This window comes from Triticum dicoccoides, chromosome 4A, assembly GCF_002162155.2.
Source record: "Triticum dicoccoides isolate Atlit2015 ecotype Zavitan chromosome 4A, WEW_v2.0, whole genome shotgun sequence".
NCBI lineage: Eukaryota > Viridiplantae > Streptophyta > Magnoliopsida > Poales > Poaceae > Triticum > Triticum dicoccoides.
Window position 1 is genome coordinate 746,126,785 of NC_041386.1, and position 15,240 is coordinate 746,142,024.

Here is a 15,240-nt window from a genome sequence, read left to right on the forward strand (position 1 = left end):
GTTAGCATATACGTGTCTCTTGAGCCCATGGCCTGGATTTCTCCAGTCTGATATTATCAGCGAAGGTGAAGGCAGAAGGCAGTGGACAAAGATGGACTGATACATATCTAGTATAGATTGAGACTGCAATGGTGCTTGTCTGTAGCTCTGTTTTCCTCTGCTTTCTAAACTCTGCATGTTGCAACTTCTGTTTTGCTCTGTGGCTGCTTCTGCTTTTGCTCTGTTTTCTCAACTGCGGAAGCATCTCTGATCAGAGCAGCGATGCGGGCCAACACATGTGGCGTTGACACACTCGGGTCTCTTTGGAGCAGAGGAGTTCAGAGACGGAGACGCCCGCCGGGGAGGCGGCGAGCGAATCCTTCCGCCAGCGGCTGCTGTTGCGGCGGAGGTTGCCCGGCGCTGGCGACGACGCCATACCGTCCCAGAGCTACAGTGGAGACACTCATGGCGGCTTGATCTGTAGCTAGCTAGGGTTCCTGATGCGTTGGGTTCAGGTGGTCTCATTCATTCTGAAACCAAAAAAGAAGCAAAAAATAAAGAAAAACTGCAAAATGCAGGAACATATAACATATTGTCAGCAACATACAGATATATGATCATGTAACTGAATCAAGGACCACAGTAAATGTTCTCTGAAATTCAGACATGTCAAAGTCTCGACCAGGACCAAACATGCATACGTTCTGTCCAACAACATGGTGAACTTTGTTATGGCAGAAAGCCCAGCAAATTGACATGCATGAGACAAATTGGTTCTAATTGTCCAAAGTGCATGCATGTACATGAGAGAAAAAGCTGCATGTCGGCTGAGAACAGGAATGGAAGCAGTCTGTTTGTGACTGTCGCCAAGTTGTGCATGACCAAGCTCACAGTGAACTTGATAAGGCGGTTCATCAAAGGGTCGGTTAGTGAGTCTATAAGTAAGACTAGCTGTCCTAACTTCTAACTTGTAACATTATGCATTTGTCGCATCCTAGGATTCGTTGCTAGTAAGAGAGCAAGTATGTAAGCATCTGTTGCTTGACAGCATCCGTTGCATGTAAGCGTGTGCTGCTAAGTAATGAAAGAAATGGCATGTGCCATATCTGTTGTCTCTCTGCTCTGCTTGTCTCTCTGCTCTTTATGAAACCAGGAGACAACATATGTGTGTGTGTGTCCACCAGAGGAAGCGAGAGGTCCAGAGAGGGGAAGAGGCACTTTTTTTTTTGCGGTGCAGGATTCAAAGCATGACATTTACACTGCCGTTCAAAAAAAAAAGTATCAGGTAACGTACTAGAGACAAGGGGTTCATAGTTCAGAAGCAAGCATCCACACAAGCACCAATGGACTGGACTGGGCACAACAATGGAGTTAGATATGCACACAACACAAGCAGCAATGAAGCTAGATATGGACCTAGTGGAACAGTGCACTAGAACTAGCCAAACACCCATGGAAGCTCAGTCAGGAATAAAGACAAGCACCTGGCGGGCAAGCAGGAAGGTTGACCCCGTGGAGATTCTAGCAGACTGGAGAGGAGGAGGAGGAGGAGCTGAGACCTGAGAGCATCTCCACTCGCCCCCAAGCCCCTTTTTTTATCGCCGAATTTTCGCCGGTTAGGGCAGAAATTGGCGCCGGTGCATCCAGGCCAAACTGATCAGAAATGTTCACAAATTAAAAAATGATCAGAAATTTCTAAAAAATGTTCGTGGTTTTGAAAATATATTCACTATTTTGAAAGATTTTCGTGACTTACAAAATGTTCTTGAATTTAAAAAAATGTTCATGATTTCGAAAATTGTTCACAATTTCAAAAACAAATGTTCGTAAATTCGTAAAGATGTTCATGTTCGCAAATTACATTCTTGGTGCTTAGTGGGAATTTTTTGTTTTCCTTTTTTCTGCTTCTGCCACATTTTTAACCTTTTCTTTCTATATTACACTCTTGGTTTCTCTTTATCTTTTTTTTTCTTCTTGTCTTCTGATTTTTATTTTTTTTACCATTTGTTTCTTTATTATTGGGAGGTAAAATATATGCTTTTTGAAAGAGTTATATGAACAACTATTTAGATATGCATCATTTTTTAAAGTATAGGTTTTAAATACATGAACTTTACCCCGCAAAACAAAGTACATGAACAATTATTTCACCTTGAACATTTCTAAATTTCAAATAGTATGATTTTTTATTATAAAAGTACTTGAACATTTTACCTATTTCTTTTTATAAAATATAAAACTTGTTGACAAATACGTAATTGTTTTAATATATGATGAACATATTAATACACATTAGACATCTTACAAAACACACAATGATTATTTTTAAATACATGATGGACTTTGAAAATACATGATGTTTATTTTAAATGCAAGATGAACATTTTTTAGATGCACATTAAATTTTCATTCATGTTGAACATTTGATATTACAGGATGAATATCTATCTATTACACATGAGCATTTATCAATACATGATGGACATTTTCATAAATACACAATACAAAGATTTTCATGCATTGTTAAACAATTTTAAAACTGTTTTTTGTTTTTTATTTATATTTATTTTCCTTTTTTCTATTTTGGTCTCCTTCCTACCTTTTTATATCTATATTACTTCTTGCTTTTGTGTTTTCCTGTTCTTTTGATTTCTGATATTCTTATTAATTTTATTTTTTTACCTTTTTTATTTATTCTTCGGAGGTAAATATATGTTTTTCAATGAGTTATATGAACAATTATTTGGATATGAAAAAAGTTTTTAAATGTATAAGTTTTAAGTACATGAACATTACCCTGCAAAAAAAGTACATGAACATTTATAAATTTCGAATACTATGATTTTTTTATTGTAAAAGTACATTTTTTTGCGGGGCTTATTGTAAAAGTACTTGAACATTTTACCTGTAGCATTCTTTGAGTATTTTTTTATTAATACATTAATTTTTTAATACATAATGTTCCAAATATATGATGAACATATTAATACACATTGGATATCTTACAAATGCATTATGAGTATTTTTAAATACATGATTTTTATTTATAAAATACAAAATGAACTTTCTAAATTACACATTAAAGTTTGAAACTCCATGTTGAACATTTTATATTGTGGGATGAATATTTATTTATTACACATGAGCATTTGTCAGTACATGATGAACATTTTCATAAATACACTACAAACAGTTTTTCATGTATAATGAACTATTTTTCATTCATGATGAACAATTTTTAAATATACCATGAATTTTTTTAATTAAATTCTGAACATTTTTTAATACACAGTCAACCTTTATATTGACATGAGGAGGAACATAGGGTGTGCTTGGTTGACGTGCTCGCCGTTGCTCGCCTGGCCTGAGTTGTGCCTGAAGTCTGCCTGGTCATTGTTTGGTTGGCATCCTAAGAAAAAAGGTACTCCCTCTATAAACTAATATAAGAGCGTTCAGATCACTACTTTAGTACTCCCTCCGTCCTATAATATAAGACATTTTTTGACATTACAATAGAGTTAAAAAACGTCTTACATTATGGGATGGAGGGAGTATTTTAAACATTTTTATATTAGTTTACGGAGGGAGTACTTGCCTAGCCTGGTTGTGCCGGCAGTGTAATTATCCGGGCCAGCAGAATAAAAAAAATAAAAAAATGGACGTAGTCAGCCCAGGCAGCGTAATTTGCCTGGCCCAGGTGCCTCGTCCCGTGCGCCTGGACATGCTTCCACACCAGCCTGGTACTAATTGGAGCAAGTAGCAGCAAAGGTTTGTTATTTGAAATTCTATAAGCACTCAAGGACAGAACACCAAGCAAGGACATTAACCAAACGTTCACAGACCAGGCTAGCCTGGTCAGGCACATTTTTTCTTCATCCCCGGCATTATCCAGGCACCATTTTTCTCAGGCAAAGCGTTCAGGCCTTCAACCAAACACGCTCATATTTACTAGTTATATCATCCACAATTGCCTGGACCTCAAGGCATTCTTCAAACTAATCATATACTTTATTGAGATAGGTAACTACCCCGAGTCCCCCCTCTAAGCCGTATATGAACATATTTTCCAGCAGGATGAGCATTTTATAATATACCTTGAATATTATTAAAATACATGATTAATATTTATTAATTATATGAGATGAACCTTTTTTTAAGCACACGATTACATTTTTAAGAGACACATTAAAAAAATTCACATACACATTGATTTTTTTCTAAATATGCGATCAACATATTCACAAACCATGTAATACATTTTCAAATCAAGTAGAACTATTTTTAAATAAAACATAGGTTTTATATATTCTTGGAATTTTGGGGGGCATACAAGAACATTGTTTTAAAATATGAGAACATATGTTTTTTGGTTTGATAACTTTTTTGTTATACAGAAAGAATTTTTAAATAGACATGAACATTTTCTATATCCACGAATACTTTTTGAAAAACATGGACATTTCATTTTTAAAACAGGTGATATTTGTGTAATTTACCCCCCAAAATAGTACATAAACAAAACAAAAATGTAAAAAAAAAGAAGATTAGGCAATGCTGGGCCTAGCGCAGTGCCACGCACTTTAGGCGACTGTAACCCCCATCGGGAACTCCCATGGCGACTTCCCCCGCCACCGCCGCCGCCGCACTCACCGTGACGAGGCCGCCCTCGCCGCCGGCATTGGCTGCTGCGCGGCCCTGCTCTTCTGCAGCCGCGCTCTGCGCGTCGCCCGCCAAGGACGAGGCCCACGTCGCCGCCGACCTCAAGAGGCTCCTAACCGGGTCCTCCAATCCAATCTTGTTGCTGGAGATGGAGGACTGCTGGGGAAGTGGGACGCCGCTGCCGCTGAAACCGGCGAGGGGAAGGAGGAGGAAGAGGCTTTCATGCTGCTGCTGAGCTATGGGCAGCAGCTCATCAGAGAAATCGAAAGGCGACATGAAGAACAAGAAGAATAAGTGTTTCGGTTGGGGATTGGGGAACCAAACCTGTGTGTAAGGGTCGTAGTCGATCTACGCGTGGAAGCTAGGGTTCATGGCGAATTTGGGGAAATTTAGCAGCGTGTTTATCCTCCCAACCTCCCTCACTGCTCTAGCTATTACAATCGGCCGAAGCCGCCGTCCGTCCAAAGCCAAATCACTTGAACGTTACAAGGGGTATTTAAACTAGGGGACTGATGGGCGCCGGCGCACCGGCCCAACCGTTGGGCCGGTCAAGCCCCAGCCGCCCGATATAGCAATTAAGGCCGTCAGATCTGAACCCGCTTCGTCCTCCTCACAGTCGTTCCCCACACCCACCCTCCCCTCCACTCCCCTCCCCTCCTGGATAAAAATTGCAACGGCCTCGAGCTCCACCGACACCTCCACCATACCTCCGCGAGAAAAACGGAGCTTGAAGCTCCACCGCGGCATCCTCGTCGCCGGTCGGGACCCTCGCTGGCCATCCTCGTCGCCGGTTGCCATCTGCATCTCCTCGCCCCCGGCTCCACACATGTAGCAGCTGCCTCCTCTGGTTGCAGCTCCACGTAGTGATGGCCATAGCTCGGTGGCGATGCAGCACGGTCATGCCATCAACGGCCATGCCGGGTTGAAGCTGTTTTTCCATGGCCATTGAAGCTTTTTTTCAAGGTTGAAGCTTTTCACACACCGTTGAAGCTTTTTCACACATCGGTTGAAGCTTTTCCCATGCCGCTCGAAGGTGTTTTTCGCGGTTAAGCTTTTATCCACAATTTTTGCTGCGAACGGCACGAGAAAAGCTACAAACGGTGGTCGTTTTTGCTACAACCAGGAAGACGACGAAGTGTGGCCGGCGACGACGGGTTGCGAATTTGTTGCAACCGGCAGCGGGAAAGCTACCACCGGCGAGCAAATTTGCTGCAACCGGTGTGAGGTGGTGAAACTGGCGTGCAGTGGTTCGACTAGCGACGACACGGGTGACCACGATGACTAGGATTTTGATGTAGCAAATTGTGTAGTCGGTAGTAGCAAAAAAAATGCTCGGTTGCAGCAAAAAAATGTCACCGTCGCCTGGGTCGCATCATCTTCACAAATGAATGTAACAAAAGTCATCACTGGTAGTAGCAAATTACATCTCTGGTAGTAGCAAAAACACTACGCGGTTGCAACAAAAAGCGTTATCACGGTCATCGTGGTCGCACCACAGGCGCATAATGGTTGTAGCAAATTCCGCCGCCGGTCGCAGCTCCTTTGTCGTCTGGTTCCAGCAACTTGCGCCAACGGTTGCAACATCACCTGTCGCGCCGGCGTAGCAAAAAACCGTCGTCGTCGAGGTCCCCGCAGTCGCCATGCGCCGCCGTCGCAACTCATCGCAGGGCCCGTGCCACCGTCATCGCTGTCTTTTGCAGGGGAACAGCGTGGATGGGGGAGGCGCCCGCGCGAAGGAAGAAATAGCTCGTCGAGGGGTGGGGGGAGGCGTTGGCGGCCATCTCCACCGGCAACTCTTCTCCGGGGAGATGCTGCCGGGCCTGGTCGAGGAGGTTGCGGCGATAAAAAGCTACAGCGCAACAGGAGGTGGACTCGGGCGAGAGGATAAGGGAGAAAACAGGATGAGTGGAGAAGAAAAACAGGACGAGGGAAGTGGTGGCCCCATGCAGCCTACGTGTCTCGTTTGAATTGGTTGCAGCGTTCGCACGTGGGACGCGACCGGCCGAAGATTCGGCCGGCGCACCGTCTCCAAATGTTTCCCTTTAAACTACAGCCAATCCGGGCCGGCGTGCCATCTGGGCTTCGTCTTCACCTGAGTGGGCCGCGCCGCAGGCCCACGAGGACTTTTGAATTCTTCCGCCTCTTCTCTGCTTGTCGGATGAGGAACAGAGTCGTCATCTGTTGTCGCTGCCGCCTGACCACCTGAAGCGATATCCGGTGTGCTGACATTCCTCCCTCCTTGAGAGCCGGCTTGACCCCAAGCCGGAGCACGGGGAAATTGCTGCTTCAAATGCTCCAAATCCTCCCAAGTAGCATCTGCAGGAGAAGACTCAGACCAATGAACCAGACCCTGGGTGATAGTCTTGTTACCTTGAGAGCGTACTCGTTTCTGTAGTATACTGAGAGGAACTTGTATAGCTGCCCTGACTGTAGGCAATGTTGGACTGGGAATGGTCTCTCGAGGCAAAAACTTCTTGAGCTGGGAAACATGAAAAACAAGATGTAGCCTACTGTTATCAGGAAGGCCCAACCGATAAGCTCGATCTCCAATGCGCTCCAGAACTGGAAAGGGCCCATACTACTTGAAGGCCAGTTTCTGATTTGCTCTGGAGTACAATGATAACTGAGCATAAGGTTGCAACTTGAGAAAAACACTATCCCCAACTGCAAAAACTCGTTCAGTTCTCTTCTTGTCAGCCTGATGCTTCATGCGCTGTTATGCTTGCAACAAGTGTTGTCGAGCTGTTTCTGTGACTGCTTGACGAGATTGCAACCAGTCTTGCATTTCCAATGGAGCAACAATGTCAGTTGCAGTGATGCCAAAATATCTGGGAGTATATCCATACAAGATTTCAAAAGGAGACTTCCCTAATGCAGAATGCCAATTGGAGTTGTACCAGAATTCACACAATGGCAACCATTTACTCCATTTGTGTGGTTGAGCACTAATAAAGCATCTCAAGTAACACTCCACTTGCTGATTCACTCTTTCAGTCTGCCCATCTGTTTCAGAATGATTTGTTGTACTCATATTCAATTGAGTCCCTGTTCTTGCAACCAACAGTTTCCAAAAATGACTAGTAAACAGTGGATCTCTGTCAGATATGATCACACTAGGCATACCATGTAATTTATACACATTATCCAAGAACACTTCAGCCACCTTCTAAGCATTGAAAGGGTGTTTGAGTGGAATGAGATGACCATATTTAGAAAATTTGTCAATCACCACTAAAATACAGTTGTACTGAGATGATTGGGGAAGACCATTAATAAAGTCCATAGATACAGTATCCCAGGCTTGATGTGGAATTGGCAAGGGAGATAACAAACCAGGATAAGGTACTCTTTCAGGTTTAGCTTTCTGACATACCAAACAAGATTGCACCTGTTGTCAAATAAACTTCTTCATTCCATTCCAGGCAAACAGAGCATGAATCCTCTTGTATGTCACTGGAAACCCTGAATGACCTCCCAAGGGACTATCATGGAAAGCAGAGAAAATTGTGTGATGTAATTCAGGAACAGGGCCAACCCAAATACTCTGCTTATATCTCAAAAGACCATTAACCAAACTGTAAGGTGGTTTAGAAGCTGGTTGTACAGCCAACTGTTGCATAATTGCCATGGCTCTCTCATCCTGTTTATAACTGTCAACAATCTCAGCTAACCAAGTGGGTTGGTTACTAGAAATGGCAAATAACTGAGAATCATCAGGAGGTCTTCTGGATAAAGCATCAGCTGCACTATTTGCTACACCTTGTTTGTACTGAATTTGATAATGCAATCCAAGGAGTTTAGTAAGACACTTCTGCTGCCAAACTGTATGCAATCTCTGGTCTTGCAAATGAGCCAAACTTCTCTGATCAGTTTTAATAGTGAACTGCTGAACTTGCAAATAAGGCATCCACTTATCCACTGCCAACAAGATAGCCAAGTACTCTTTTTCATACACTAACAGAGCTCTATTTTTGGGTCCTAGAGTTTTACTGACAAATGCTAGTGGGTGTCCTTGTTGCATCAACACTGCACCAATACCATAGTCACAAGCATCAGTCTCAATCATGAATGGCTTACTAAAATCTGGTAAGGCCAGTACAGGAGCAGACACTAGGGCATTCTTAAGTGTAATAAAAGCCTCCTCTGTAATGCTGGTCCATACAAAAGGAACCCCTTTCTTAAGCAGATCAGTCAAAGGCCTTGCAATAATTCTATAATGTTTAATAAAATTTCTATAGTAACCACTCAACCCAAGGAAACCCCTCACTTCTTTCACATTCTGTGGAGTAGGCCATTGCTTAACAGCCACTATCTTATCAGGGTCAGTAGGTTTTCGAAGGAATGCATCGACCGGCACTCTATTCTTGGGGTAAGTAACTTAAGGAGAGAATCATGTTCTGTTCCTTGCTTCGCTAGTACAACTGGAGCACTGCTTTTTAAAAAGCAAAATAGAGTGAGAGTAAAAACTTCTCCAATATAAAAAGGAAAAGAAGAAGATAAGCTTCTGGCTTGTGGTGGGTTATCAGCTTGTTGCAATACGTTTGAGATCGCTTGTATTGTGGGAGTAGCCTTTCATTCATTAGAAAAATCAAAAGAAGCACAGCGATCTCTTCCTCCCGCTTTGACAAAGAACCGTTTTTCTATTTGTTGGAATCTGGGTTTGCTGCAACCCAGGAGAAGGCATAACTTAATCTCTTCTCTGCTATGATAACCACCTGAAGTAACCATTTGGAGGTTGATCTCCACATTCCACCGAGGTAGACACAGTTCGCAAGGACGGCTGCCGGACCGACGTCGGCTTCGACACACACACACACATAGATGTTCTTTGGCGGAGGCGCTCCATTGCATACAGCCTGCACGGCCTAGCTGAGCCATGGAGGGAGCTCCCGTGACAGCAGCCACGGGGGCCTTGGGGCCCGTCGTGGCCAAGTTGGGTGCTTTGCTGGGCAGTGAGTACAAGCTTCGGCGCCAGACTCGGAAGGACGTCAGGTTCATCAAATCCAAGCTCAAGTCTATGCACTCTATTCTTTGGGCGACATGGGAGAAGGAGGTTCTCCATGCGGAATCCAAGGACTTGAAGAAGGAAGCGCTGGACCTCGCCGACGACATGCACGACGTTGTCGACGACTTCATCCTCACCATGGAGCGCAGCCGCAGAAGCAAGAACCTTATGGTGCAGAGCAAGATCAAAGCTAGCCCCTTCCATGATTTCAGGGCAAGAGTAGATGATGTGTCCGCCCGGTGCCGCAGCAAGTGGAAGTCGGACAAGAAGAAGTCTGCTCAACCCATCTCCAGCTTATTTTCAAGAAAGGCCGCCAAATCCAGTACCCCCAGCAAACCGCCTCCTCTTCAAGCTCCATTTGTCAGCAAGGATGCGTCAAAGCTCGTTGGTATGTGCAAATGGAGGGATGACCTCAACAAATACCTGGTAGGAGAAGAACGGCAGCTCAAAATGGCATCCATTATTGGTACGGCCGGCACGGGGAAAACAACCCTTGCCCGCCTTGTTTATGGGGACGAGGCGATTGAAAATCGGTTCCAGTCCCGGGCTTTTGTGTCCGTCACTCCAACTCCCAACATGAAGGAGGTTCTCACAAGCATTCTCCAACAAGTAGGAGCTCAACCACCTGCTGGCAACCAAGCAAGGTCGGAGGAACATATCATCCACGCCATATCGAATTTCCTACAGGACAAAAGGTGCGCAAGTTTATGAATGGCTTTAATTTAATTAATATCTTTTTGAAATGTGCACTGTGAGGGTCAGGATTTTAAATTCAGATTTTAAAATGGTGATCTCTTAAATTAATTTAGTCAAGCTGTTTGAAATTTGGTCAAGTTGTCTATAATCTTATTCTTCTGTAATTAACTTGCCTAGGTACCTAGTAATAATTGATGACATATGGCATCGTGGAGAATGGGACATCATCAGGAGGTCTTTTCCAGAAAATAATCTTGGTAGTAGAATTGTCATCACAACTCGTAATGCTTCTCTACTACAAGGAGATGATTTGGAAAACAGCAAGCTCAACATCAGAATGAATACTGAATGGGATATATGGACACGAAAATGGCTCTATGGACCTGACAAGGAAGATGTCGCTGCTCAGATGAAGCCTGACATGGGTGGAAAAGGTTTCGACTGTGACCATCCTATTGTGCGCATGTGTGGTGGTGTGCCGTTAGCACTACTTTGCATGTTTTCAGCAATGGCAATTGTCAGAGAGCAACAAGAAAAACTAGGGGTACATGTAAAGGAACCTGATGTGCAAGATATGATTGAGAAGCAGCTTAAGCAAAGCGGAATTCAGAACACTCCAGGGTTTGGACCATTGGTAGAGAGTTTGCAGCTTGGCTACGCCGATCTTCCTCACCATATGTTGAAGACCTGCTTGTTGTACTGCAGTATATACCCTGAGAATTACCCTTTTCACATGAATGATTTGGTCATGAGATGGGCCGCTGAAGGATTTATTTGTAAAGAGGACACAGGAAAAGGTTATTTCGAAGAGCTTTGCAATAGGGGATTTATGCTGCATTTGCAACAGAGTCTGTTTGGCATGCCCTGCTATCAAATGAATCCGATGATGTGGAATTTCCTTAGATGGAAATCGCGTGAAGATAATTTCATTACTTGCAGTTCTGACATCACATTGGCATATGCATGTCGAATCCATAGGCTATGTATGGATGATTATCTAATTGTTGACAGTGCGGTGGAGGTGGTGGATGCCTTGTTGGAACTGGATTGGTCCCAGATTCGATCTCTTGTTGTTTTTGAAGGTGCTAAAAGATATGTCCCTTTTGAGAAGTTGGAACGTGTGCGGGTGTTGGATCTTCAATATCATCAGCAATATCTTGTATTTGAAAAGAATCGTTCGGTTTTTGTGTGGGGTGTTGAAGTCAGAAAGGCTCTTGGGAATCATCATGTGAAGGATATATGTGGACTGCTCTCTGTGAGGCACATATTCGGCCTAGAAGGGACCGAAATCGGTGAGATACCATCGGAAATAGCAAGGCTGCAGCATCTGGAGACTTTGCAGGTAAGATTCACATGGATCACAGAGTTACCCTGTGAGATTGGGGACCTACAACAGTTGAAGACTCTGGACGTGAGTCGCAACACTAAGCTGGCAAAGCTGCCTAGGGAGATAGGGGATCTGCAGCATTTAGAGACTCTGGACCTGAGCTGTAACAGGTTGACGGGGCTGCCACGTGAGATCGGGAACCTCCAGAATTTGGAGAATCTGTACCTGAATGCGACCATGCTGGAAGAACTACCTCCGGAGACATGGAAGTTGCAGCATTTGAAAGCACTGGAGGTGGGCTGGGCCAGGATCAAAAGGCTAGGCAGTGAAATCGGGGAGCTGCAACATTTAGAGACCTTGGACCTGAGTCACAACACAGAGCTCACACAGCTGCCTCATGAGATGTGGAAACTGCAGAATTTGAAGCGGCTGCTCTTGAATGGTACAGGGGTGACGAAGATACCAAGGGAAATTGGAGGGCTCAAGAAGCTAGAAATTTTGGAATTAGACGATGCCGTCGGTGCACTGCCTTGGGAAGCTAGTCAGCTCTTGAAATTGGAGGGGGTGCCCGAGTGTGTCCGCCAAGCCTTGAAGAAGAGTGATCTTGTGTCTGAGTTAGCCAAGGAGATGCTGTCCGTTCGGCTGGTTAATCAGGCCACTGATAGCGGGGGCCTAATTGTTGGCACAAAACACATGCAGATTCCACGGTGGATCAAGGATCACTTCAACGACCTTGGCTCCTTGGATATCAGGATCTGCAAGCTAGAGGAGAAGGATCTCAAGATTCTGCGGGAGATGCCCAACCTGTACGATCTGAAGCTAAGGCTGGAGGTGGTCCCGAGAGATCCCATAGCCATCAGTGGTGAAGGGTTCACGAGGCTCTACAAACTCCTTGTTGACAGCCGGTGCATGCCATGGTTTACCTTCCAGGAAGGAGCGATGCCGGTGTTGTTTATACTTGTTTTCGAGTTCCAGTTCTATGGTGGCCCACCCCCACCTGCAAATAAAGGCCCTCAACTGGGTGTCAGACACCTCCCGTGCCTCTGGTTGGTCTCCTTTAAATGCAGCCAGGAATGGTATGGAGGAGCAGCAGAGAGCAGCCCGTGCATGAGCGCCATGATTGACATGGTGAGGAAAGAAGCCCAGGAGCATCCCGACCGGATGATGTTTGACGTCTCTGGCCGCGGGCTTGAGGAATTTCCAGCCAAGGAAAGCTTGGCGCGGGAGGTTTCCATCAGCAGTCGGACTGGCGCCGAGTCTTTTCCAGAGAAGAATAATGCACAGGAGGTTTCCAGCAGCAGTGCGACGGGGGAGATCAAGAAGGATGAGGAGGAGATCCTGGAAGCAGCAGCAGCGTGATTAGGTAATCCGTCCGTGATCAATCTTGTTTGATCTTTCTTTCTTTCTTTCTTTCTTTCTTTCTTTCTTTCTTTTACCAATAGACAGACCGGCCCCTAACACACTTTCCTGTGCCGTCGTCTTAATTTGCAGCTTGATTAATTGGTTATTTCATCATCGCATTGGTCATTTGCGGCTACTCTTCTTCAGGCTTCCTTGGTTGAAAATCTTGGTTGTATCCCCGGAAGCGGAGGGCAAATGGTGCGTGGGTTGGGATACATAACAAAGAAAGATTTGAGCAGTGAGAAAAATGGGGAACCAACCTACCTACGTACTCCTCCATCTGATACTGTCTGTGGCTTTCCTGCTGTTGCACGCACGCAGTTTGTTCTTTGCCCGTCCAAGTTACTAGTATTACTTATGCAAGCTTGCAAGTTGATTTGTCAGCTCATGTAATTCAATAACCTGATCTACGGGAGCCAACACTATCTAGTACTCCTATTATGCACTTAATTTTTACTACCAAAACTCTTCTTTTGTTGTTGTTATTATGATGTACTAATAATAAATAAATGCAATGGTTGCTTGTTTGTTTGTAATTGAAAGCAGAGATTATTTATACCAGACTAATCCTCAAGCAGAGATGATATTCTCCTCTGTCCCTTCTTAAATATAAGATGTTTTTACAGTTCAAGAAAATGTCTTATATTTATGGACAGAAGGAGTAGCTACTATGTATATAAATAGCTGGAGGGATGTATGTACTGATAAGTGTAAGGAGGTGGAACAAATTAGACTGCCATATTATAATCTCCTTTTTATTTCATTCCTTCTTTAAGTTAAGGGGGAAAAAACCCCAGATTAACATCGATCATTGTAGGCAGGTCCAACAGAAATGTTAAGAATCTTCCCCTCAAATTTTCTTTTTAAGAATCTTACACTTTTTATACTACAGGCAATCATATCATACACGGGTAAAAGCAAGTCACATCACAGACATTGTTGCCGAAGGAATTAAGCAACATTTTGGTTTAATACATACATACATACATACATACATACATACATAGGTGCCCTCAGGATTTCTCTTCTTCTTCCATTGTAATGGGAGGGATCTTACTAAAACAACTACGTACCCTACTGACCGGGATTATAGTACAACAACAACCCGGCAAAAGCTAACTGATATCTTTGGCTACGAGATTAACCAAAATGATCACGAACCAACAGACAAAGGGAAGGAAGGCTAGCTGCAAATGTTTCAATCTTATTCAAACAAAGTTATACATCGACCAAGAAATCTCAACATCAGGGAGCGCCCTCCTGATCTCCTTGAAATTGGTAAGATCTAAATGAATGCCAAATAAATTTTCTCTGGGTCACCATCCTCCAATCAAAGAGGATCCCACATGATATCCGCAACACAAAACAGAAGAAGAAAATGCATTTAACCAACTACCATAAACAACATACAAATACAGGAACCCTTGTAGTTACATTCTCATTCTCATTCTTCTCCCAGTAATTTTCCACCAGATGAATGACAAGTAATAAAAGTAAAAAATAAATAAATGGCTCCAACTTAATGACATCAGCTCAAAAATAGGACGCACACTCTCAGCTCGCTTCAAGGCTAACTAAAACCCTGGTACAAGCGAGAGGTCGGCTATCCCATTCGTCAAACTCGCAACCTTTTGTAGCAGTGCCAGCCGGTCGTTGCGGATCTTCTCATCTTCCTGTCCAATGGGCGCCATCACGAGATACAAACAAAGGTTAATCAGCAAAGTCACATGTCCATATATACACGGTCAAATGGTAAAATGAAATGAATCGCAATAGATCTGGAAAACAAAGATTTTCTACTCTCACCGCCATGACAAAAACATTGTTGAAGAAATCTTCCAGCAGAAGCAGGGAGGCCTTGACGAAGGTTTTGACGTCAACACCTGCAAGAGCGGTGAACAGAATAGCGCAGACGTGAGCTGGATGAACTGTGGACCTGATACATGTCGCTTTGAGAAATGAAGATAGTCTTCTGTTACCAGGATGGATCTTGTCGACAGCCTCCGAATAGGCGCTCCACAAGGCTTTTTCTTCGCCCTTCTCGGATACGCTTGTGTCAACCTACATATTGCATTCATGGTGAGGCAAGCTTAGTTCCTAATTCAAGCTGCGCTCTGAGTTTGTTACTCAATTGTGATGGTACGCGGCTACGTAAACACAGCCAGTACCTCCC

General features: G+C 43.9%; 1 protein-coding gene across 1 annotated transcript; it reads left to right on the forward strand.

The window, feature by feature from the left end:
• Positions 1-9,394: 9,394 nt before the first annotated feature.
• On the forward strand, positions 9,395-13,025 carry LOC119284427 (disease resistance protein PIK5-NP-like). The gene is made up of 3 exons (XM_037563554.1): positions 9,395-10,069; positions 10,163-10,338; positions 10,517-13,025. Exons 1-3 carry the CDS (start codon positions 9,515-9,517, stop codon positions 13,023-13,025), a joined length of 3,240 nt encoding a protein of 1,079 aa, XP_037419451.1. The 5' UTR covers positions 9,395-9,514.
• The last annotated feature ends 2,215 nt before the right edge of the window (positions 13,026-15,240 follow it).